A 23,990-nucleotide genomic window follows, 5' to 3' on the forward strand; every position below is an offset into this window, starting at 1 on the left:
ATGGAATGTGTAAAGGAAGTGGTCTTCAAAAAAACTCATATTCAGCCTCCAGAACTCCCTTTTCTGGAAGGCTTCTTATTTAGTACTGAGTTTAGTTAATGGATGCTTGATTGATCAGCCACATTTCTGTGCTCCTTTGCCCATATGGTGTAAATACTGAATCAAGTCCCAATTTAATTGCTGCCCTGAGCAGTAGAAGGCTATGTTATGTGCTAATGGTATATTACATTTTATCTCTCTCTCTTTTTTATCTCTAGAGAGAGAGGGATATACGGAATTACACAGCCCTGATAAATTTCCTTTCCATAGCCTTTGGAACATTAGTAGCAGAAGATACCAAAACTAGCTGAAACTTCTGTAGCTCTAGAAATGATATTTTTCTGTGCCAGTGGAAAGGTTTTCCTTTCCTAAGGAACATTGTGAGGAAAAATTGAAGTTTAATGGACTCATACAGACTGAAATTAATAATCAGAATACACCTTACTGCCGTGGACTTTATTAGTTCCAAAGCACTTCCTGTTTGTTGCCATGAAAGTGTACTCTTCTAGTTGATAATATTATTGTTGTATGAAAATGAACTAATTCTTTAATTACAAGATCAAATTTGTCATGCTTGGTAGTTACTCTGTGTAACTGTTCTCTAGTTACCACACTTCTGCAGTAATAGTGGTGTTTGTGTTTTTTTTTTTTTTTTTTTTTTTTTACTGTTGCTTATAATGAAGCATATTGAAGATGTGACTATTGGTGACTAAATTTTCTCTTGCCTACATGCTTATTTCCTGTGCTTGAATATCTGTACGTTGTCATTGATCTCTAGGATGAGCTTTAGTGTATGATTTGAAGGAAGGTTCTGGGTTATGCTGGCCTACCTATCAAAGTGGCTACAAAAGAATCATAAAACAGTAGCTGAAAGGAAAACATTCCTTACGCAGTGGCAATAACCCCAAGCATAGCTATAGGCTGGGAGAGGAATGGTTGGAGAGCAGCCAGGCAGAGAAGGACCTGGGAGTGATGGTGGATAGTCGGCTGAATATGAGCCAGCAGTGTGCTCAGGTGGCCAAGAAGGCCAACGGCATCCTGGCTTGTATCAGGAACAGTGTGACCAGCAGGGCTAGGGAGGTGATCGTCCCCCTGTACTCAGCTCTGGTGAGGCCGCACCTCGAGTACTGTGTTCAGTTTTGGGCCCCTCGCTACAAGAAGGACATGGAGGTGCTTGAGCGGGTGCAGAGAAGGGCGACGAAGCTGGTGAGGGGCCTGGAGAACAAGTCCTACGAGGAGCGGCTGAGGGAGCTGGGCTTGTTCAGCCTGGAGAAGAGAAGGCTCAGGGGCGACCTTATCGCTCTCTATAGGTACCTCAAACGAGGTTGTAGCGAGGTGGAGGTTGGTCTGTTCTCCCACGTGCCTGGTGACAGGACGAGGGGGAATGGGCTTAAGTTGAGCCAGGGGAGTTTTAGGTTAGATGTTAGGAAGAACTTCTTTACCGAAAGGGTTGTGAGGCATTGGAACAGGCTGCCCAGGGAAGTGGTGGAGTCACCATCCCTGGAAGTCTTCAAAAGACGTTTAGATGTAGAGCTTAGGGATATGGTTTAGTGGGGACTGTTAGCGTTAGGTCAGAGGTTGGACTCGATGATCTTGAGGTCTCTTCCAACCTAGAAATTCTGTGATTCTGTGATTATGTGACTGCACTGGGAACATAGAGCAAATGAGGTGGCTGTAAGCAGCTGCTTGAAAGGAACTCTTTTTCTGGATTTAAATTTAAATTCAGCAGTTAGTATTTGTTGCAGGAGGTTCTCTCTGTCTGCCCCAAGAGCTGCATCAGTTCCTGGTGTTCTCTGTTCACTGTTTAATAAAATAAAATCGTTCCCTATGCTTCTTTTTCTTTCACTACTGAGGGAAATCACATTTCCCTAAGGCGAAGAAAATCTTCTGCTAAGCATGTATTAATGTCTTCTCTAATTAGTTTTTGCCTCTGGAGTGCTTGCTTCCACCTCTCCTGCTACTGTACTGATACCTAGAAGAACATCTGCAGTGAGAACAAAACACTTCTACCACCTTGTACTTTTTTTTTGTACATGTTGTTACTGACCAGAGATGGTGAACTTGCAGTTAGTTCTGCTGCTCCAGAAGCTTTGGAGTTAATTGTTTTGTCATTGCACAGGCTTGCTGACTGGTTAGAGAGATGCCTGATAGGATAGAGAAGAAGGAAATAAGGGAAATACATTAACAAGTCTGACAATTTAGGTTGGTTTCATGGGTTTACTTGCTGGGCACCAAGCATCTAGCTAGAAATAAAAATGATCGTGTAATGTATGTGAGTCATTCTTGCTTTTGACACGTTTAAGCACTGTCAGACAGGAAACCGTCTTCAGATACATTGATATGGACAGTATTTTGATTCATCTAAGAAAGCTTTTAAAAGAATTAAGCAATAGTAGTTTTCTTAAAAACACATTTTTTATACTTTGGGTGTTTCTGTTAAGGCAGGCATAGAAATCAAAAAAAGACTGCATGAAAGGGAGCTAGTTACAAATGGTTTAGGATGTGTGTAGTACATCATGAAGGGTAATTATCTCTTTCTTTTTTTCTGGAAAGGTTATGAAATTTTTGTGAGGCCCAATGTTAAATCTTAACTGATAATGTTTGCATTAATATAATGGAGCTAAAAAGTTTCTACTTTGCAGTTAACTTACTTAGTGGTAAAGTCAATTGGTTTGCATCTCTTATTATACACACGGTGTTCTGAAAAGTTTACTTAAAACATAACTGCTTTTCAGCATGACTTCATGGAATGTAAAAAGTGAAGGAAAAAAAAGTGCCTTTTATTCTTGTGGAACACTAGGGAAAAAAAGTCCATAGAAAACAACGTGGTATTTCAGCAGAGAGCTAACACATTTCAGTGTCACGCACATTTCCTGAGAACCCTGGCTTCACTAGTGTGTAATTTCTCGGCCATTGTATTTTGTAAATTAATTTTGAGCATATCCAATTTTTCACGGAATGCAACAGAATTTCTTCCTTATCTCCCTTAGTCTTTCAGCTCAAGTTTGAGGACTTAAATCCTCCACCCCCCAATACTGATATTCCCAGGATTATAATGGCAACTTCAATTTATATTCTTATTTTTCAGATGTTTAGCAGTTCTGCTTTGTCTTATGACATAGAATTTTCCACTTATAGTCAAATAATTGAAGTTAGTGTGTGAAGTAGAATTAGCTACCCCTATGCGTGTAGGGCTACAAAGATGGTGACGGGCTTAGAGAGGAAGACGTGAGGAGTGGCTGAGGTCACTGGGCCTGTTGAGCCTGGAAAAGAGGAGGCTGAGGGGAGGCCTCATCATGGCCTACAGTTTCCTCACAAGGGGGAGTGGAGTGGCAGGTGCCGATCCATTCTCTTTAGTCACCAGTGATAGGAACCATGGGAATGGTGTCAAGCTGAGGCAGGGGAGGTTTGGGCTGGGTCTCAGGAAGAGGTACTTCACTGAGAGGGTTCTTGTGCACTGGGACAGGCTCCCCAGGGACATAGTCACGGCACCAAGCCTGTCGGAGTTTAAGAAGCTTTTGGACACTGCTCTCAGACATATGGTCTGATTTTTTGGGTAGACCTGTGTGGTGTCAGGAGTTGGACTCAATGATCCTTCTGGGTCCCTTCCAGCTTGGGATATTCTATGATTCTAGCCAATGTAGCCAATTTTATTTTTAACCAGTTTTATTTCTAACAATTATTCTCATATTGATGTTAACTTCCCTTTTATCAGTAGTAGTGATACTGAATAGGAATTCGTTAAGGAAATAATCGTATGCTGATATATTTGTTCCCAATATGGTTTTTGCTACTGAGGTAACTTCAGAGCTCCACTGCCAAGAATATTAATTTGGAAACTGAATCTCTTGTTCTGTTCTAAGCAAGGTTTGCATGCATTTAATAGAGTTAAGTAGACGTAGTACAAATTCTGATGGGAATTTCTTAAAGACTGGAAAAGAGAGTGGTAGAAGAGGATTATAAATTATTTTGGTCTTTCAAAGTTTAAGTAACATAGCCTTGGTTTTAAAACTCGAGCGCTTGGGCTTTAAGTGGATGGTGAGATGTTATTTTTACAATTGATTGCTTTTCATCTTGCTCATGGAAGTGCCAGAGAAATACTTCATCATGTTAGCAACCTGTTTTCTTCTAATTAAAGCGTTTAGCCTTGTGTTGAGCTGTTTCGGGGAGAATTATGTTGTAGATACAAGCAGACCATATTTCTTGTCTCATAATTTCTCTGTTTTCCACAAATCCTTATTGCAAGTTTCTAACTAAACATTTCTGCAATTTTTCTTCGAAGGTTTATTGGCATCCAAAGCCGTTGTTGCAGATGGTGCTGAAAAAAAGGAAGGCAACAAAGAAACAGCTCCAGTCCTGGAGCAGGTATGAAATGGTAGAGTTTGATTCTTTTGCAAGGTTCCCACTGGAGTGTGCCATGGAGATATAGTACTTACAACATTGAAATTTTCCCCTTCAGATACAATAGGGAACTGAAAATTGACCTTATGTTTACAATTCTGGCAGAGCCAGAAGTATGGAAGTTAATTGTCTCAAAATGCGGTGTTAATCTTAATTTTAGCAATGAGGTTCTGTTAGTTTTCTGCAACAAAAATAAGTGGGGCCTCCATGCAGCAAATGCTAGGAGGCCAGCATCCCGAGGTCCAGATTTGTAGCTGGAACCGTGACTAGCTTAGGAGAAGGCCCTTACACAAATTCAATTTGTGTTTGAAACAGGGTTTTTGACATCAAGTAGAACTTCTTTTATAAGAAGCTTATTTTATATTGTAAGAATTTGGTGTTGTAGGCTTGTATGTGTTTTATGAACTGCTCAATGAGCCATACATTTTGCAAGGGTGTGTATTTTAATAAATACAAAAAAGAAACATTTTAAATAATGTTAAGGGTCTGATTTTTAAACCTGCATATTTGCAGGACCTGAAAGCTGCCATTTTATCTTTGGCTTATTCCATTTTGTTCAGGCATTGCTTGACTCTGAGTTGTGCATTATCTTGCACATTAAAAGGGCTGAATGCCTAAGCATGGTAAAACAAGCTAAGGATGAACGGTAGTATTGATTCAGGACATCTTTGCTTTCCAATGGTTTTAAATCAGAGCCTTAATGTAGTTTTAATACAGCTTTTTTGTATTCATTTTCATTTTTCTTTAGAAGTAGTATTTGAATAAAATAGCCTTGCTGCCCGCACTTCTTAAAAGAGCACTTCTTTTCTTAAGCCCCGGCACACTCTGAATAGTCCCTACCCCAAAATTTATTTGATATTTTGGTTGTACTGGTTCTTTAGAGCTGATAACATAATTGCATTGCTGTGGTTTTTCCATTGATGCTGCATTGGATGCGAGTTTTGTCAATGGAACATGATTTTCTGTTTTTAATGCTGTCACCGTAACGGCTGTACGAGCCACTACGGTGCCAATGCATTGACTGATACTTTGCAGAAAGGTTTACAGTGTATTGACATGACATTCCATTTCTCAAATTTTTGCATATTAAATATGCTATGGTTTTACTGCTACTGTGTGTGATATCTTCAATGTGCAAAAAACTGTGAAATGGCTTACAGCATGTTGTTTTTTGGAAGAATCATTACAATGTAAATCTTAACATGCAGAATCCCATTAAGATGAATGGGACTTTGTGGTTTACATAGACTGTGTATGCAACAGTATAAACTACAGTGCATATTTACTAAAAAAAAAAAAAAAGAAAAAAAAAAGAAAAAAAAGAAAAAAAATTGTTACTTCTTAGACATAGTAACTCGGCTGTTTCTGTTTTGTTGATTAGATATTAAAAAAAAGGATGTCTCTGTCATTGTTTACATGCTAATGGTCTGAAAAATAATAATTTTTTGAAATACTGGTTAAGCTCTTTTAAAGAGGCATCAAAATCCAAAATGTCATATGCCTTCACTTCTAACTAAAAAGAGAAACCTCATAAGCTTTCAAACGATTGAGGGGAGGAAAATTTGAGCATAAAGCTATTTTTTACTACGTTCCTGCCCAAATCCAAATTAAAATGGCCGAGTTATAAACCTCCCCAAAAGATTTTCCAATAGCAAAGCTGGCACCCCTTAATGAGAGGTTTTGTCTGCTACTGCTATAAAATTGAATGGGTAAAATGTCTTTTAGGGTTTTTTAATAATGTAATACGGAACATGGTAGAAATATTCAGGCCAATAGCCGAAAACTTACTTTGTTGATGGAAGTATATTTTATTTATATTTATATATATATTTTTAGTTTACAATTGTCTTAAACCCAAAACCTCAAACAATTAGTTGCAGATACAATAGTTTATTTAACTGTATTAGGGTATGTCATGTTATATTTTCTTTTGACCAAGATCTGCTTAGATGAATAACATTAATTCATTAAGGTTTTTAATGTTAATTTGTCCTGTTAAGAGGTTAAGCACCTTATCAAAATATTAATTTTTTTAATCTTGTTTAAATAACTTTGTAATTTGAAAGTAATGGATGCTGTAGTAATTAATGTCTTTCACATCTGTGAAGATGAACAATAAAATTGTTTATTTACAAGTTACGACTCTAATTAATTTCTGGTAATACCTCTCATAACCAGCATAGGTATACTCTTCAGTTCATGGAGTTTTTTATTTAAATGAATAAAACTGCACTTAATACATGTGTATTATGGAGTTATTCAAGGTAGAACTGATTTCTGCTGAATGGGACATTTTGCACTGGATCTTTACATGGTACTTGCAGCCAGCTATTGATACAGCATTCAGGGTTGCCCTTTTACATGCATCAAATGTGCACTTATGTTTGTTTCCGCTAGAACTCTCCATGTTCCAGTGGAAAGTGATTTTTTATTTAGAAAAACAAAACCAGACCAAAAGGCCTCAAATAATCAGAGATGTGACATTTCTTTTTAGCTTGGATAAACTGGTGTGCACATTCTAGAAATACCTTTCTACTTTGATAATTATGGCTTTATTAGATGATAATGTGCTGAGTGTTGTAACTGGGGTGAGAGAGGGGACAGGTTTAAGAAGTTAATGTACAGATACTTGCCTTTATTGGGCAAGTTGTGTAACACATGCACAGTTTATTCAGTAATGCAGAAAGTACTTCCTACTAAAAATCTACAATGCTAATGTCTGTCAATGCATGTGAATTGCCTAAAAATAATACTTAAATACGTATGCTAAGGGTGAAAATTAATAATTTTGGAAAGCTGCATCATATATTGATTTTTCTTCAAAACTGTTTTAACTCTATCTGCTCGTTTTTTTTTTTTTCCTCCTACAGTTAGCAATCTATTTAACCCTGTGGTGCTAGAAGTTGTGATTTCTTCATGTGTTTGCACAAGCATATAATGTGGTGAAATCCAGACTCCCAGCACTGAAAGGGGTTGTGTGAGAGTGTGTTCAGTATTTGGAAACTTTTTCTTGTTTTCAGACATTTCCTTAAGGGAGCATTGTCAACTTTTTTCAGATTCTTCTTTGTTTAAAATAGTTTTCATTTTGAAAGTTATCCCAAGGAACTGTTAAATTATTTGCTGTTACAATCATAGATTGGTGCATTTATTCCAGTTTATTATAGGTATTCTCCAAATTACACTGTGATAACGCATTTCATGGTCCCAGTATGCTGAAGATAAAAGGGACAAGCTAAAATGACTTTGAATTTTAAAATGAGAATTCACAGAAATAGTTTTATATTCAGTCTTTCTGCAGGTATTTCAAATAGTAAGGAATGAGGGTGTTCTGAATACTGAAAAGAATTGATAATGCTCCTTTAAAAACAAAAGTTTAATGTGATGCATTTTAAATATTTTTTATTTGTACTGAAAATAACATTTCTTTAAAATGTATTTTGAATACTAAAGTTGCTTTAAAACGATCAAAATAGAATACAAGAACTACAGTGAAGAAACTGAAATAAAAGTATCAATTTTTTATTATTTATTCAGGAGATTTCACCTAAACCACAAAGTCAGAAAAAAAATGAAGCTGATATTAGCAGTTCTGCCAACATTCAGAAACCTGCACTGTTATCCTCAACTTTGTCTTCAGGAAAGGCTCGCAGCAAGAAATGCAAACAAGAATCTGGAGATTCTTCTGGGTGTATAAAGCCCCCTAAATCACCACTTTCCCCAGAATTAATACAAGTCGAGGATTTGACGCTGGTCTCTCAGCTTCCTTCTTCTGTGATAAATAAAACTAGTGAGCACAGACATTTTAAAAAACATACCGTAATTACTTTTAAGAGATATACATAAAATAACTTTTGGTTGTAAATGGATATTGCATTTAAAAATGAATCTGCTTTTAAAATAGGAAAAAAAAAAGTCAAAATGGGAGAATTAGGGGTAGCTCACTATTTTTAAAAAGTCAAGTTAGATAATAAGGCATATGAATTTCTCTAAAAGAAATAATACATTTATGTATGAGTTACAGCTTTTAATGGTTGACTGACTTCCCCTCTAGCATAAATCTCCACATTAGTGTTAGGAGCGATACAGGGAAAAGTCGAACCTCTCTTCTGAAGGGCCTGATTCATTAAAAAGAAAAGACATACACTTGGGTTGTGGATCTTTCCTTCTCTGAGAAATGTTGCCTCGGCAGACTGATGTGCTATACCTGTTGGTGGTGACATTCTTCACCTTTTGTGTTATTTCCCAGAAAATATAATATGAAAGCAATGATGTGCTCAATATCTGGGGTGGGAAAGTACATAACTCAGTTTTCATTGCCTCAGAAATACGTATGCATCAGTTGCATTGATTTGCAAAGTACTAGAATACTGTTCATCAGAACAGGGAAAGATTTACGATGCCTCCTTCAATATGCTAATTTTTGTGGATGTTGAAATATTTCTCTAATTTCTTAGAGACGGTTTTACTGCTTAGGGTCAGACCTTGTTCTTCAGGCAACAAACAGCCTATTTTACACTAAATGATGAGTCAAGAGTTAAAATAAGTACGGGCTATAGGAAGTCAAAATCTTCGTACCTCTTTTGCTTTAGGACAGTGATTTAAGAATGGAAGACTATACCTGCATCATATGTTTTCCTTAACATTCATTTGATGTTTTCCCTTATGAGAATAGTTTCTCCTAATCTTTTCTCACAGATAGCTTTAAGTGAATGGGAGAGAAAGGTGTACGAGTTCAGCCATCTATTTATTCAGGGAACATTTGTTTAAATTGTATCTCTAGTTGCCCCACACATTACTGTGACATGTCTTTCCCCTTCTCCTTCCCCTCTTTCCCTCAAGATGGTAAGTAGTTTTCTTTGAGGATGTTCTTAGCATTATATTTGGATAAAGAACCAATTTAAAATTTGGTTACTTAAGTTTAGATCTTGTTAGTGTTGTCTTTCAATCTTTGGCTTCCAAGTCTTTACTACCTCTGAGAGAAATTTAAGTCTTGTCTTTTGTGTCTTTATTTTTAAAGTTGTGAACCTTTTACTTGAAAAAATGGTTAAAGAAAAAGAGAGAATAGTGATTTACGGTGTAATGACTTGAATGTGTCTTTTCCAAGGCAAATGTCTGTAAAGCTTTACTAAAGTGAAGAAGTTTAGGGGAGTGTGTTTTTTTTGTTTTTAATGAATCAGGCCCATATTATCCTATATCAATCCCCCCATTCTTTTTTGTTTGTTTTTGTTTGTGTGAGATTTTTGAGCCTTCTTACTATGCCATGCATTGGCAATGAACATTTTAAAGATAGTTGGGGTATTGATATCAGGTCAGGAGAGGGGTTATAAAATGAACCACTGCTTTTGCTTTTTTATTTAAGCTTTATGTTACTAGTATCCGTGACTTTTAGATCTTTTAATTGTGGTCGTTTGTTCTGTTTACTGTAAAATCCTGTTGCTCAGTTCCTTTATAAGCCTACTCTCATGGTTTCTATGGGGGAGTTGCTTATGGTAAATACACCGTTTGCCTAAAACAATAGTCTTTATTAGTGGGGAAGTAGACGCCCTATTAATGATGAATAAGCAAAAAGCAGAATCATGTCTCAAGCATAACCTTTTTCTGGTAGTCACAGTTTTTAATTACTTTTAACAGTCCTGCTGTGATTACCAGTTCTGCAGATAAGAGCTATTTAAAGCACTTCCCATCTTTAGAACTCTAAAATACTGCGGTAAGATGATCGTATCTCTCTATGCTTCATGAACATTGAAAGATCTCTTTTTAGGTCCATCACAACCACTGAATTCCCCTAGATCCTACAAACATAGTCAACGGAGAAGAAGATCACAACGTTTAGCCACTTGCTCGTTGCCTGATGATTCTGTAGAAAAAGTTTCTTCTCCCTCTTCAGTTACTGATGGAAAAGTGTTCTCCATCAGTGCTCAAAACCAACAGTCATCAAAATTGGAGGGTAATGTATCTTAATCTAATAAAGAACTGCCCAAGAGAAATTGAATCATGAAAATTAGACCTTTCATGGTTTTCATCTAATGGGACGTTTTGACTTATTGTCGCTAAAGCTGAATGCTGTTCGTATGTTATGTTACACTGCAACCCAAACTGTTTTTTGTTGGGCCTTTGTACCTTTTTTAATATTACATTCTTTCTTTTGTGTAGTACCCGATGTTGCTCATATGTCACTTGAGAAGCGTGGACCCTGTCTCCCTCTTGATTTAAGCCGTAGTTCGGAAGTTTCAGCACCATTATCCACAGAATCCACTTTCCGTAATGAATACCCCAGTAAAGACAAGGAAGATATTCAGATGATTACATATCTTTCTTCCAAAGCAGTAACTGATGGAAGAGTAGCTACAACAGCGTCAGGTAAAAAGATCCAGTGTACAACCAGTTAGGCTTACAGTTGCAGGGTTAAAACATGCATGTGTTCAGTCACACAAAAAGAGGGGATAAACTTTCTTTCTGCAAGCTTGCAAACCTCTTGCAAGCTCTTCCTGGGGTCCATCCATCTGGATATTCTTTGTCTTCCACTATCTTTGAGCTGCTTTAGCACTTTTTCCTAACATGCCTTAAAGTAGATCTGATTTAACTCTACAGAGGAAGTATAGAATATAAGATGTAGTATTTCTTTCTAAAATATTTTCTATTGTTAAAACTTGTAAAAAATATATATATAAAAATAAAATATTAATAATTATATGTAATACAGTTGTTTACTAACATACTAATATATACTAAATATATACATACTCATTTATGTTGTGGCTTCAGCTTTAAATACAGTAGAGTTTTCAGAGGTAGTCTTTATTTTCTACTTTTGCTTCTCTTTGTAGTAGAAATTTTGTCATTTTCCTGCTAGGAGATATTAATTGAAAATATGTCTGGAAAATCCTCTAAAGTTTATATAAATTTGGCACACCTTTGTAGAGTCCAATGCTGTAACAAAGGGCTACATCTCTCTTTAGCAATTTAGTGGGCACTGTGGTTTATTCAAATCACTTAGATTAAGAGATTTGAGAAGGGATTGCATTGTGAGTTGCAGACCCTAAAAATGAGTCCTTTCATCCAGTGTGTTAGGTATCCATATGTTTTTTTCATAAACAAGCCTCTTACATGGGTGAGTATGATACCATGTTCTAAACGACTTTACTGCGAAAACTAATCAATAAAGTAAGAGGAGGGAAATTAAATAAAAAGTAATAATTATGCACTTTTTGGGGAACTTCCTTAGTAAATGTGATCAATAAAGGAGGGGCATTGTGACCATAAAGTATATAATTAAGCCATTCTGAAAATATAACTGTCTTCGTTTAAGGGGAAGAAATAAATCGTAACAACTTTGTGTTAAGCTACCAGTGTAGCTGCGGTACTCTAGGTCAGTGAAACATCTTGTTTAATGTACGCCTCTTCTTGGGTGTCTGCCCATTGACTCTGTGTAAGATGATTGCTTTCCTGAGTTCCAGCATAATTCCTTAACCCGATGCAGAAAAGGCTGAGTAGGATTCTTGGATCAATATTGGGTAGATTAAATTAGGTGGTTATAAATATCCCTTCTCTCTCTCTCTCTCGCTCTCTTTCAAACAACAAAATCTATTAATCTTTTAAACTAATTTGTCAAAATGAGTGCTATGGGAATTTCTAATGAACTGCTTTAAAAACTTTTTAAATCTTTTAAGCTTTAAAAAAAAATACTAAATTTCTCAAATTAAACCCTCTGACAATCTTGGTGTGCCTTTGACGTATTGTATAGTGGTAGAATCATGAGTTCCTGTGAAAATTACTTCTGCAAAAGTCTTTTTAATCTCATGCCTTTGGCTAGTAGGAGAAATGCTTTTGGTGGATGACCACTCATACAAGATCATAAAAGAAACCAACCACTTCCAACTACTATCTTTGTTATTCATAAGAACTTGCTTCAGTTACTAGGAATTTAACTTCTGGGCATTTTTTTTTTTTTTTGCCTGACATGTTTCTTGGATCATTTAATGCATAGTTAGTAATACTGATTGGCATTTATTTTGTTGCCACCTTCATTTATGGCTCAAAACTTTTTGGCATGTCCATATATTTTTTGGCATGTTGTGTCAGGGAAAATCATGCCTGACACAACCTTCTGGTAGTACTAGTTGAGTCTAGAGTGGGAAAATGGAAGCGCTTACAACATGTGCTGGAGGGATACAGTTTGTCCTATTTCTACATAATTTTGAAAATTATAAGCTCTCAAGGAACTGATTTCCCAGCTACCTGTCTGTCTTCTAGACAGAGCTACATGTTTTTAAATTTTTGGTAGTTTTTCTCCATGCAGTAGTACTTTGTCTTGAGCTTTCACATGGACTTCTTATTCTGTCCAAATGTTTAAAAGCTTTGAAAAGTATACAACTGACAGCCACTTGAGCAGTATAATCTTTGTGGGCTGAAAGGTTTACATAAGCAATTAGTATCTTGAATTCAGAGTTTTTACAGGAAGTTTTGGAGATCAGTTACAAAAGGTAATTCTAGAGCTACTACTGACAGAAGCAGTTCATATTTATTTAGAGCTCATCTTGGGCTTCTAGCCTCAGTGAAACTCACTTCTCTAATATCCTTCTCTTTTCAGAGGAAGATAAAAACAAATGTAGTTCTTATGTTCAGGTTTGAAACCTGTGAAATTAAACTTTGCACTGTTAAATGGTTCTCAATTCATGTTACTTAAGCACACAATTACACTAATTTCTTTCCTGCTCCAAGAGAATGGATAGAGTCTATCCTGCTTACTGCTTCCTTTCCATTTCTAACGAACCTCTTTAAGCTATAGCACCTGTAGCCTTTAAGCAATCTGATATATAAAGGAGAATTTTCCCAAAGCTTTCATTTATCATTCCAGGCGATGCTTTAAAGTATTGAGCAAAGTTCATTTGAATAATGCAAGAACATCTGCCTGCATAAGTGTAATTTAATGTATCGCACTGTTTAGCCATATATATTGTGACTATACAGTTTGAGAACTCTGGTGTAAAATCCATTTTACTCTGCAATTATCTATTTTTTGGGGTTTTTAATATGAAAGAACTATTTTAAATCTGTCCTTTTATGATGTTTCTACTGTTTATATTATATTGAAGCAATCTGGACAGATTTGGTTTTCTAGATTTTGACAGTAGTGTGGAATTTGCAAACTGTGCTTAAGTGGGATCTACTGTTCTTTGTAATAACTGAGGTAAATAACAATAGTTTCAGAAATTATGGAGGTAAGTTTTTAGCCTGAAATAGCCTGTTATGGTAACTGACCCTTCTGAGTATAGTCGTAAGGAGGTACTGTTTAGACCCAGAGATGTGACTTCGGAATTTCAGAAATCTGATGAGGGCTATCAGTTGAGCAAACTGAAGAGAGAGAGAGAAAAACAAAACAAACAAACAGGAAAAAAAAAATAAAAATTACCAAAATAATAGGGAGGGATGAGATGAGATATGGTGAAATACAGAAACAGAAGTGGAAACTCATAGTATTAACATGTAAATTCCTTCACAAAGTCATTGCTCAAAATGAAGAGCTTGCCATTTCACAAAGGCAACACAAAAACACTGATCAATTCCTGCAGTCTTTAGGTTACGCGAAAGTGCTGTGTTCTTTAGTAGCTGATCCGCTATTTAATTTTTGAACTGAGGTACTGCACTGGCTAAAATAGTATATGGATCCAGTTGTGATTGCCTACGAGTGTGCACACAAAATTAAGAATCTTTTCTTTCATTTGTCAGTCTGCTAGTTAACTGTAGCTAACTCACTTTTTGTCTTAGTCTATAAAAGACTTTATATTCACAGTAAGTCTGTATAGAAGCAAAATACTGTGGTATTCCAGTTCTGACTACATGAAGTTCAGATCATTTTACAGTTGCCAGTTTTCTTTAAATTCATTGTGGTATCTTTTGTAGCTCTGTGCCTTTTCGTATTAGTTCACCTGTTACATACTGAGCAAACATATTTTAAAAAAGCAATCTGGATTTCAGTTCTTACACTGAAGAAAAATTGTTACACACATCAATGCAACAGTTTTAATATAACAATGTTGTTGTCTGTTACTCCTTGTTGTAGCTAAGGCTAGGTGACTTTGCTCTCAGGGTAGCATTAGGTCCACTGTATTGGAAAAATCCACCACCCCACCCCAAAAAGAAATCACTATACTTCTGTATATTTTTATTAATATGTTCACTGCAGTAGGAACAAGAAGGTACAAATATGTATAATTCTCAGAAAAAGATGTCACTTTTTAATTAAAACTCTTGCCAGAGTTCTTGGTTATGCTGCTTTTAAGAAGTACCTAGTGTTTGTTTTATTCCAAATATCCACTGTCAGTCAGTTTTGCTCCTTAGTGTGGACTTGTGCCATTCTCGCTGCCCTGGAGCTCCCAGCTGGTTCTGTGGGGTAGCTGTGTGAAGGCAAGAACACTTGCATTCTCATCCTTCCCAGAGGGATTGTTTTCTGCAGGGTTTTATATTATCTATTGTATTGTAAAGTGTAGTATGATATCAGCTTCAGCATCCTATGCACTGGAAGTTCAAAACATGAAACTACCTGCAATAGAACCATGAATTATGTTGGCCATGATATGGTTTCAGTTGCATATCAATGCAGATGTTGGTATTTTTGTTGCTAGGAAAGATGAAACATCAGAAGCCACACATTGGAATATCACGCAACAAAATAAGTTGCTTCACGTAGGTCTAATTTATTTTAATTTGCTGGACAGACAAAAGCAGCACCGCTTAGCACTTGTGTGCTGCTGCGTTTGTACCACTGCATTCTGTTCTCTGCCTGCGCTCACTAGCGAGGCTTGTGCTGCTTTTACCATGCTAGCCTAGGAGAAGTAGCATCGGAGGCGTGTTGAAAAGCAATCTGGAAATAGCTGTGGTTTGCATTTCTTCTTCATCTGAAATCAGTCTTTTTGCAATCTTAGAGCAACGACATAATCATTAGTTTGGCGAGTCTCATCTCGAAGTATCTTTCTCTCTGCTGTTAATTGCAGGCCTCCCACGCTTCACTTGTGTGGGAGGTGCCTGACTAGACTCCTGAACAGGGATAAAATGGCAATTAAAAATAACAGTTAAAAAATATACCATAACATCTACTGAAGGGACATTTTTTTTTTATAAACACGTATTTGCCATGTTGTGTTTGTTACTTGCCCTTCAGACTATGATTGCCTTTGTCTAATTTTGTAGTTATTTGTAAGGCATAATAATGACATGGTTACAAATGAGTTTGCAAAACCCTTAACATTTTGTTAGGATTTGGAAATTAGGAATTCTCAATTCATGATTTCTGTAATATTAGTATAAGCAAAAGACCAGAATAATATACATATAGTATATGTATGCAGGCATAATAATAATTTCTCTTTTCAGACAACTATAGAAAGGCAGTTTAGAGAGCTGTGTCATCGAGGTGGATATTTGTGTGACTAGCAGATTTCTGCCCATTGTGAATGTTCCCTCAAACTGTTATTTAATTACTAGCTGACTACTTTCTCAGACATGTCTGAGCTGAAAGTCGAGATACTAAAATTTGTGGCTAGGAATATCAGAGCACGTTTGATTTTCTGAAATCAGGGTTTCTTTTTCAATAATGAAAATTAAATACTAAATTATTCAAAGCGTACAATCTGGCACTAAATTTTCCCTTGAAATTGTTCAGAGGGAGCTGAGCTGAACTTTTCATCAAAATAACAGTGACCTAATCAAATTATGTGCATTTGGGCGATCCTTTTGTGTTCCATTTAGAAAGGAGACCAGACGGTGATAGCATCATGATGTGGGGAAGTGCCACTTCTGTCCTTTACTGAGGTGCTAAAATATATTCACTGGTGACAGGTGGCAAACCAGTTCAGTCCTGCAACAGAGAGAAATGCTTACTAGGAAACCAAAGGAAGGAATACTTGGTACAGTGTTTTGCATGTGCCACTGAGCTAAGTGCCTTGGAAATAGAGAAGGACAAAGCTTAGCTGGTAGACCAGGCTAAAAAGGATTATGGTCTCATGTGAGATGGTTGATGGAAGCTACTGGAAAGGCTCAGGTAGTAGTCGTGCAGCTCGTGTCTTGTGTTCAAAAACAGCAAGCAATTGAGCAGCTGCTTTTGGCTGCTTGCTAGAATACATAGCATAGTGAAGTCTTACCTCTTACAGCTGGCAACATCTGGCATTTAAAAATGCTGTGTGGTCTGATTTTGCTTGCTATTGCTTTTGCTCCTCCTGCAAGTTTCCCACTCCGTGGCATTTTGGCTGTTTTCCTGGGGAGGCTGTGTAGGAGCTGGAGAAAGTTTCATGTAAAGTGTAAGACCAATTGGGTTGGTTTGTCCAAACCTAGAAAGCAGCTTTTTGGAGCCACCACCAAGCTGTTAACTACCCACAGAATTATAACTGATGAAATTTACTAAGCTGTTTTAAAAAAAATGTTTGTTTAAATGCCTTTTTTTTTTTTTTTTTAACTGAATATTTTTTTCTGAAAAAAAAGGCAGTGCAGAAAACTCAGAGAACCTATCAGATCAGCTTTGTACTTTACCTGGCTTAACATCCTGACTACTAGCATGTCTCCTGCAGGACTTTTTTTGGAGGAGGAGGAGGGAGATTAAGCCCCTTAAGATTTTGAAGAGCTGTGTTTTTGTACAGCATTGTCCTCAAATATTCTCAGTGTCCTGATGAAGATTAGGCTTTCCTAATTATGGTTAGATGAAACTTAACACTCTCACAATGTTGATGAGTTACTTTGCAGTAATACAGAGGTTTTTGCAATACCAGTAATGTTCTTTACAACTAACATTTGTTTTCGACTTATCTGAAAATTACATTATCCTATTGGATTATAAATATCAGCAATGAAATTATAATTATAGAGTTTTGTTATTTATTTCCTCATTTGAATCTACAGAGGTAAAGAAACTGCCACCTAAATATCTGCCACTAATCAGTAAACTTTACAATAAGCTTACAGTAAGAATTGTCAGTATATAATTCTGATTTCCAGTGTAGTAACTTGCATGTAATTCAAACATGTATCAAAAGCATGAAAGACTAAATAATTTAAATATTGCTAGAATCAATGAAAAATGTAATAAAGCGTAAATACATAGTGCTAAAAATGTTTGAGAACATAGATTCTCTGTTCACATAATAGACCAGTAACTTAAATAATGTTGATGGTATCAGCACTTTTACCATTAGTGTTGACATGGTTTTCTATTACAGTGGAATGAAAGGAAACAAAAAGGCTTAAAAATAGCAGCAAAACTATGTTTTAAGCAATAAAAATAGTTGAAAAGTGAACGCAAGTTTCAAAATAGACAAAGCTGTGGCATGTATCATCTTGTATGTAAGACTATGGTCTAGGCATTCATATGCAGTAATTCCGTGTTAAGTGTGATGATATTATTACCAATACTTGATGTTTCAGTGATCTGACCCAGCCAGTGATCTGGCTGCAATCCTTACCGAATGCCTAGTAAATCTGTCTTCTTGTTTTCAGCACCCTCGTCCCATGTACATGCCTTACATCTGGAAATGCCTTTAACCAATAGTCTAAAGTTACCCAAAGGGAGTAGTAAAAAAAAGAGGTCTTCCACATCAGTGAGCTCTGAAGGGACAGAGATACAGTACTCTGTGCCCATAAAGGAGAAATGTTTTGAGAGTCTGAAGGAGAAAATATTAAAGAACGTGATTGAGAAGGACAAGCATTCAGAAGTTGGTAAACTACAATGCTTTTTGTTTCCAGTGCATTAGAGAATAAAAGTAACCGTAAAGTGACATTAAAATCATTGTATTGCTTGTATGTTTCTTATTTTATACTTGTAGAACTGTTTACAGTCTAATGACTTTTACAAGGTAGTGGGTCATCAGCCAAACACTGCGCTAATGTCTCATGTTCTTCTTAAACTTACAGGTGCGATGAGAATAGAAAGAAAAGGAAAACTGGAAGAGAAGAGTTCCACAACATATGGTATGTACAGAGCAGTAATATTTTTATGAAAAAAAGGAAAAGTCTTTGCTTGATGTCTCTGAAGTACAAATATAGCAGTGTAAAGCATTTCTAGGGCCCAGTTTATAGTAAAGATATAACTAAAAGAGAATAAAATTAAAGTTCCTGTAACAAGGATTTGGATACTACCTGTGAGAAGCCCAAGCCAAAACTTTTATTTCAGTTGAATTAGCGATCCTGCATTTATTTCCTTGCATTGACTGCTGAGAAAGTGGGGGAAAAAAAACATAAGTGTTACTAACAAAACATTTGTTAATTCTTGAAAAAAAATCAGAAGGAAGGGGACTTTCATTTTTCCTGGTTTAAAAATTATGATTATAGACAGACAAGAATTCACATGTGAATTTGCCTTGTGTTTTCCATGAGGGGAAAAACTGTGCTTTTGTACTCCACAAGAAGATAAGATTCAATATATGTTTAGGAAATAATCCTTAAACACTGATTTAAATCGTAAGTTTTCCATAACAAGTCAACTTCCTCATTACTTACCTTGCTGTTGGTTGCTTATAAAATAATTACGGCATGACAGTGCTGTGGGATACATTTTCTCTGGGGACAATTAATAGGATAAATAGAATTTTTCTAAAACAAAATACTTATACTCATGCATATGTCAACAGTGCTTGTAAGTGAACTGCAGCATAAAAAACATACCATAAGCTTCAGTCAGAAACAGTTTTCTGTGAGGGTGCCTCTGCAGTAGAAAGTGCTGACAGCATCAGCAGTTTTGAGTTTTGTGACACTGAAATTTACTTTAAACATGTTTCACCCCTATAGAAAGTGATTTAAGATGATTCCAAACAGAAAGATAATGTCTTGCGCTCCTGAAATCTTTCTCTCATGCCCTTATCTTTTTGTCATAAACTAAGTTAAATAGCTGTTATAAATTGTTGGAATGACATCACCTATTTCATGTGCTTTGTTGTACCTTCTTCTGCTATGATATCTTATGTGAAAATACTTAAAACTGTAGAGAGAGACCCAGTTATTTGAACTGTTCTACCATCAGCTAATAAGAGACACACCCAACATATCAAGAAATTAATTGAATTGTGAATCTTGCTAGGCCACAGGAATAGCTTGGATTTAAATGTCATGTTCTACGGTAAGCCAAATGAAGCAAATATTTTGGAGTGGCACTGTTGTTTTGAGATGTTCAATTTGTACTTTAGGTAAAAAGAAAGAAAAGGAAAAGGAGAAAAAAGAGAAAAAGGAGAAAGATCATAAATCAAAACAGAAAAAGAAGAAGAAAAAAAAGAAGAAATCTAAACAGCACGGTGAGTTCAATCTGCATTTTTTGAAAGTGAGCCAAACCACTTGACATATTTTAGGGATAAGATATTAAAATTTGTTTCTCAACAATATGAATACAAAATTTATAAATTTAAATTAATAGATTTTGTCCTTAATGTTGAAAGGACAAGAGTCTGACTTCATTTCTGTATTTATGGCCATATATATATGGTCCATATGATGGACATTTCATAGACCTTTATTCTTGAAAGGATATGCAGATAATAATGCTTTTGCTTTTAGTCTCTTTAGACTCTTCATTTGAAGCTCTGTAAAATCCTTATCTTGTTTGGACATTACAGTTATTCTAGTATTCAGCCTGTTACAGTCTCTTCTTAATAATGAATCCATAACAGTTTGTACATTTGTAAAGTACAATTTCTTTGTGGTAAAAAACAAATCTTTTAGACATTTTTTTCTTGTTGGTTGAGAGGGAAAACCTCTCATGGGTGAGAGGAAAACACCTCTATGGGTGCTTTCCTTGAAACACCCATAAGAATGAGGTTAAAAGTTTTGACACGATCCTTTCTGTAACTGTCCTTGGTGTGATTCTTGTGGAAAAACTGGACAGTTTATCTTATTTAAAAAAAAAAAAAAGTGTTGAGTATTGGCTCTTTTATCACATTTCTTTTCCTTCTTGTATTTTATTCCTGTTTTCTTTCCCTCCTTTGGTTCTTTTCATCTCCCATAAAATCTTTTGCATTTCAGCGCAGCCTTGGCTGCAGAATTATGACAATGTGAATAACTGCATGGGCAAATACAGGCTCATTCTGTCTTCTAGCTGAAGACTAAACTTTATTTTTTGTGTTCTATACCTGTTTGCCTCAAAAAGTGTTTCAGGTCTTAAACTACTTGTTTTTCTCTGTGATGTTCTCTCTTTTGTTGTTGTTTTTTTTTTTTTTTTCCTTTTTTTTAACATCTTTATTCAAAAATTTACACTTACTGTGCTTATCCAATTGGCTCTACTTTTGCGTACCTTGAGAGGGTTTTACTAGGTATCAGTTGAAACTTTAATTTAAACTTCTTAAAATATGAGAAGGTGAAAATTGAAAACCTATTAAATGGATTTTTCTATAAACTATTCCTCGAAAGCCTGTAGAAGAATCTTAGGTGTTAACAGAAGCTTCTGACTTCAGACTATAAGATGCTTTACCTATCTCTAGAGTGATTAAAAGTTTTGTTTATCTAAAACCTGTACTGTAATGCAGTACTTGAACTGAGTAATCTAAGCTTCAAATACTTTACCATCTTGGTATTGGAGTAACATAATTTTCAACGATAAACTTTGGTTGCTTATTTTACCTGAATACTATTGGTAGTTCCTTTACCTATGCTGGAGAAGTACCTAAGTATTTTCAAAAAGACTCTAGGAAAATCTAGGTATGCAAAAGCCAAAGGGGGGTTGAAATCCAACACATTATCAGTTCTGTCTGTTTCATCTGTGGTTATTACAACATGGCAAATTAAGTCGATGCTTTCCACAGGTTCCATCTTCTAGAAGATACTTAAAAGAAATGTGTCAGTACCTTGTGTAGGTCAATATCCTTAGGAGCACTCCTAATAAAGTTTAAGAGTAAGGAAAATGTTTTTATATGCTCTCCTGTTCTCTGAGTGTATGGCAGACTGTGTGTTGGTATAAAAGTCTTTGGAAAGTAAACAAAATAATGCTTGCAGCATTTGACAGGTGTTTGGAACAGAACTAATTTAATAGTCAGCTACCAAGTTAAGCTACAGATTTGAACTGCGTTTAAAACTATAAATATATTTTCTGTAGCTGAAGAACTTCCACATAGTATTTCCCTGAACCTTCTGTTTCAGATATTTCCAAAGAAAGTTAAGCAGAGAAGTTCTGACATTTTTGATGTTGAATACTAGAATTAAGGTGAATCAACAGAAAAGCTGATGTGGTGTACAATATAAAATGTTTGAGGAGTTGGTCAGACTGATTTTGCTCCTGTGAGCATGTGATACTTTGCAGCTTTGCAAAGGGCTGTGCTCGAGATATTCCTCAGCTTCTCACTGTTTGGGGGTATGCGTGTTTCTTTGGTTACATACAGTTCCAACGTGTAGTGGTTTCTGAAAACCTTATTGATTCAAACTGATTGAGATATAGTGCCTCTTGCAAATTTAAATCAGAGCCATGTTCTTGTCCCCAGTATTCTTCTTTTGTTTTCCCATCTGGAGGTTGTAAGGTTTTTGTTCCTTTGTTTCTCTCTTTTTATTGCTTTGTCTGTTTGGTGGTTTGTTTTTTTTTGTTTTTTTTTTTTGCTAATTTGTCATGATTCTTAACAAAGATAAGCTTAACAAAGATAGCACGATTAGGTTTCAGCTTTTAGGGGCCATATCCAATGCTTGTAAATATTAAAAGGAAACTATGTACCTCCCAGTGTCCCAACAAACAGATCTTAAAACCAGTTGCAAAAGGCAGTGTGAATAGAACTTGAGCATTTTCTTCCATGCAAATTTATGTCATGAAAAAATGTTGCAAGCAATCCAGAGGCATTCTGTCTGGATTTTTTCACTGAGAGGAAAGAAAAATGCTTTGGCAGGTTCTGACTCTAGTGTCTCACCCTGAAAAAGCTCACTGAAAAATGATCCATCACAAGAAGCAATACTCTCTTTCTCCAGGACTAGCTTACCCTGCTTGCATGGTATGGGCAGAAATGAAAGTGTGTGAGGCACGTTCTGTGCCTTTCAAGTCAAACTAAGGCATAAAAAAAAAAAAAAAAAAAAAAAAAGAACAAACCCATTTTTTTTCACCTAGTATACACATGACTTACATTGCTGTACAGAAAGTGATGGCGCATTGAAAACTGCATATTAAATCTGTCATGTTTTAATAACTAGCTATAGCTGAAGTAGCCAGGACTGCTTATTTTTTATTTTCTTTTGTGTACTTAGCATTTCCTATTGTCTTTTTGCAAATACTTATATGCCTTTTCAGTCACACTCATTCACATAAAGCCTGTCGAAAGTAGGTAATTTCTGCTTTTTGTCAGTGAAGTTGAAGTACAACATAATCAACTCAACGAGTGGGCTAGAATACTGCATACTTTCACATTTCCTTAAGCATTGCGAAGTCAGGAACAGATATGGTAGTGTGGTTTTGACAGAGAAAAATATTAACAGTGGCTTAATGGAAAGTATTTAGGAGAGCAGTATATTGTGGAACTCATTGCTAGAACACAGGTGGTAGTAGTAGTGCTTCTACAAAACGATGAATATGCAGAAATATGACCATTTATATTCAAAGTTTTAAGAGGAGGAAATGGATAGCTACTCTTACCATTGGGCTTACCTGGGTGCTTTCTTCAGTCACTGTGATTAAGAACATAAGAAACATTCCTTGAGACTGTTGCAAATAGGCTACATGTTAGAGAAAAATAGATCATGCTGCTTCTGGCCACCGGTGAGAGGCAAGATTGCTGCAGCTCCCTGTCCCAAAATTCAATCAGTAGCAAGGCTGAAAATGCATTACCACTGGGTATAAGCACACGGAGTGCTCACATGAACACACACAACCAACAGCCTCATCCAGCTCCCCTCTCTGGTTGAGCCAGGATGGAGGTCTGCAAATGGGAATATATAAATACACATTGTGGTTCATTATGGTTCTTACTGGAAATTTCTGGAAAAACTGTCTTGAAGAGCATTTGCTATTTCATGTTCAGTTTTATCATCCTAATACCTCAGTGTTACGTAATACCTTAGTGTTCTTTACGTCTGAATGTAATATTGTTTTCTTAAGTTTTGTTGCATTTGTCACAAATTTTTGTAACATCAGCTAATCCTGTTGTTAACTTTTCAGATTATTCAGATTATGAAGATAGTTCTGTTGAGTTCTTGGACAGGTGCTCTTCTCCATTAACGCGGTCCTCAGGAAGCTCTCTGACTTTGCGCAGCATGTTCTCAGAGAAGAATACATCGTACCAGTATCCAAGAGCTATCTTGTCTGTTGACCTTAGTGGAGAAAGTAGGTTGACTGAGTGAGAACTTTCAGTTTGTAGGTTTCGTTTCTTAGGAAAGATAATAAATTGATTTTAGCTATAAAATCTTTGATTGTTTTAAAGCATCTTAAGTTTTTGATTGTAGCTATAAATATGGTGGCTAATTTATGCTTCATCTGTTTAAATCAAAATGTTTGCACTCCTCAAGCTGTTCTGCATTGTGCTTGCTTTGGTTAAAGATTGCTACTCTGCTTCTGATGCAATCGCATTGCATTTAAAGGCATTTTGCAGAGGTCATAAAGAAATCATAAAATA

At 36.0% G+C, this 23,990-nt stretch overlaps 1 protein-coding gene across 3 annotated transcripts in view; it reads left to right on the plus strand.

Annotated features, from left to right (window-relative positions):
* PHF20L1 (PHD finger protein 20 like 1) overlaps positions 1–23,990 on the plus strand; it is a 56,642-nt gene that overhangs the window by 19,901 nt on the left and 12,751 nt on the right. For 2 of the 3 annotated variants that reach the window (XM_032180801.1, XM_032180802.1), the window contains 8 exons: positions 4,322–4,404; positions 7,975–8,227; positions 10,202–10,387; positions 10,594–10,800; positions 17,926–18,144; positions 18,340–18,396; positions 19,608–19,712; positions 23,537–23,701. In XM_032180801.1, coding sequence (XP_032036692.1) covers positions 4,322–4,404; positions 7,975–8,227; positions 10,202–10,387; positions 10,594–10,800; positions 17,926–18,144; positions 18,340–18,396; positions 19,608–19,712; positions 23,537–23,701 — 1,275 coding nt within the window. The remainder of the gene's footprint in view (positions 1–4,321; positions 4,405–7,974; positions 8,228–10,201; positions 10,388–10,593; positions 10,801–17,925; positions 18,145–18,339; positions 18,397–19,607; positions 19,713–23,536; positions 23,702–23,990) is intronic. The other variant, XM_032180804.1, reaches the window with a different exon arrangement.

The sequence above is a fragment of the Aythya fuligula genome, chromosome 2 (assembly GCF_009819795.1).
Source record: "Aythya fuligula isolate bAytFul2 chromosome 2, bAytFul2.pri, whole genome shotgun sequence".
Lineage (NCBI taxonomy): Eukaryota > Metazoa > Chordata > Aves > Anseriformes > Anatidae > Aythya > Aythya fuligula.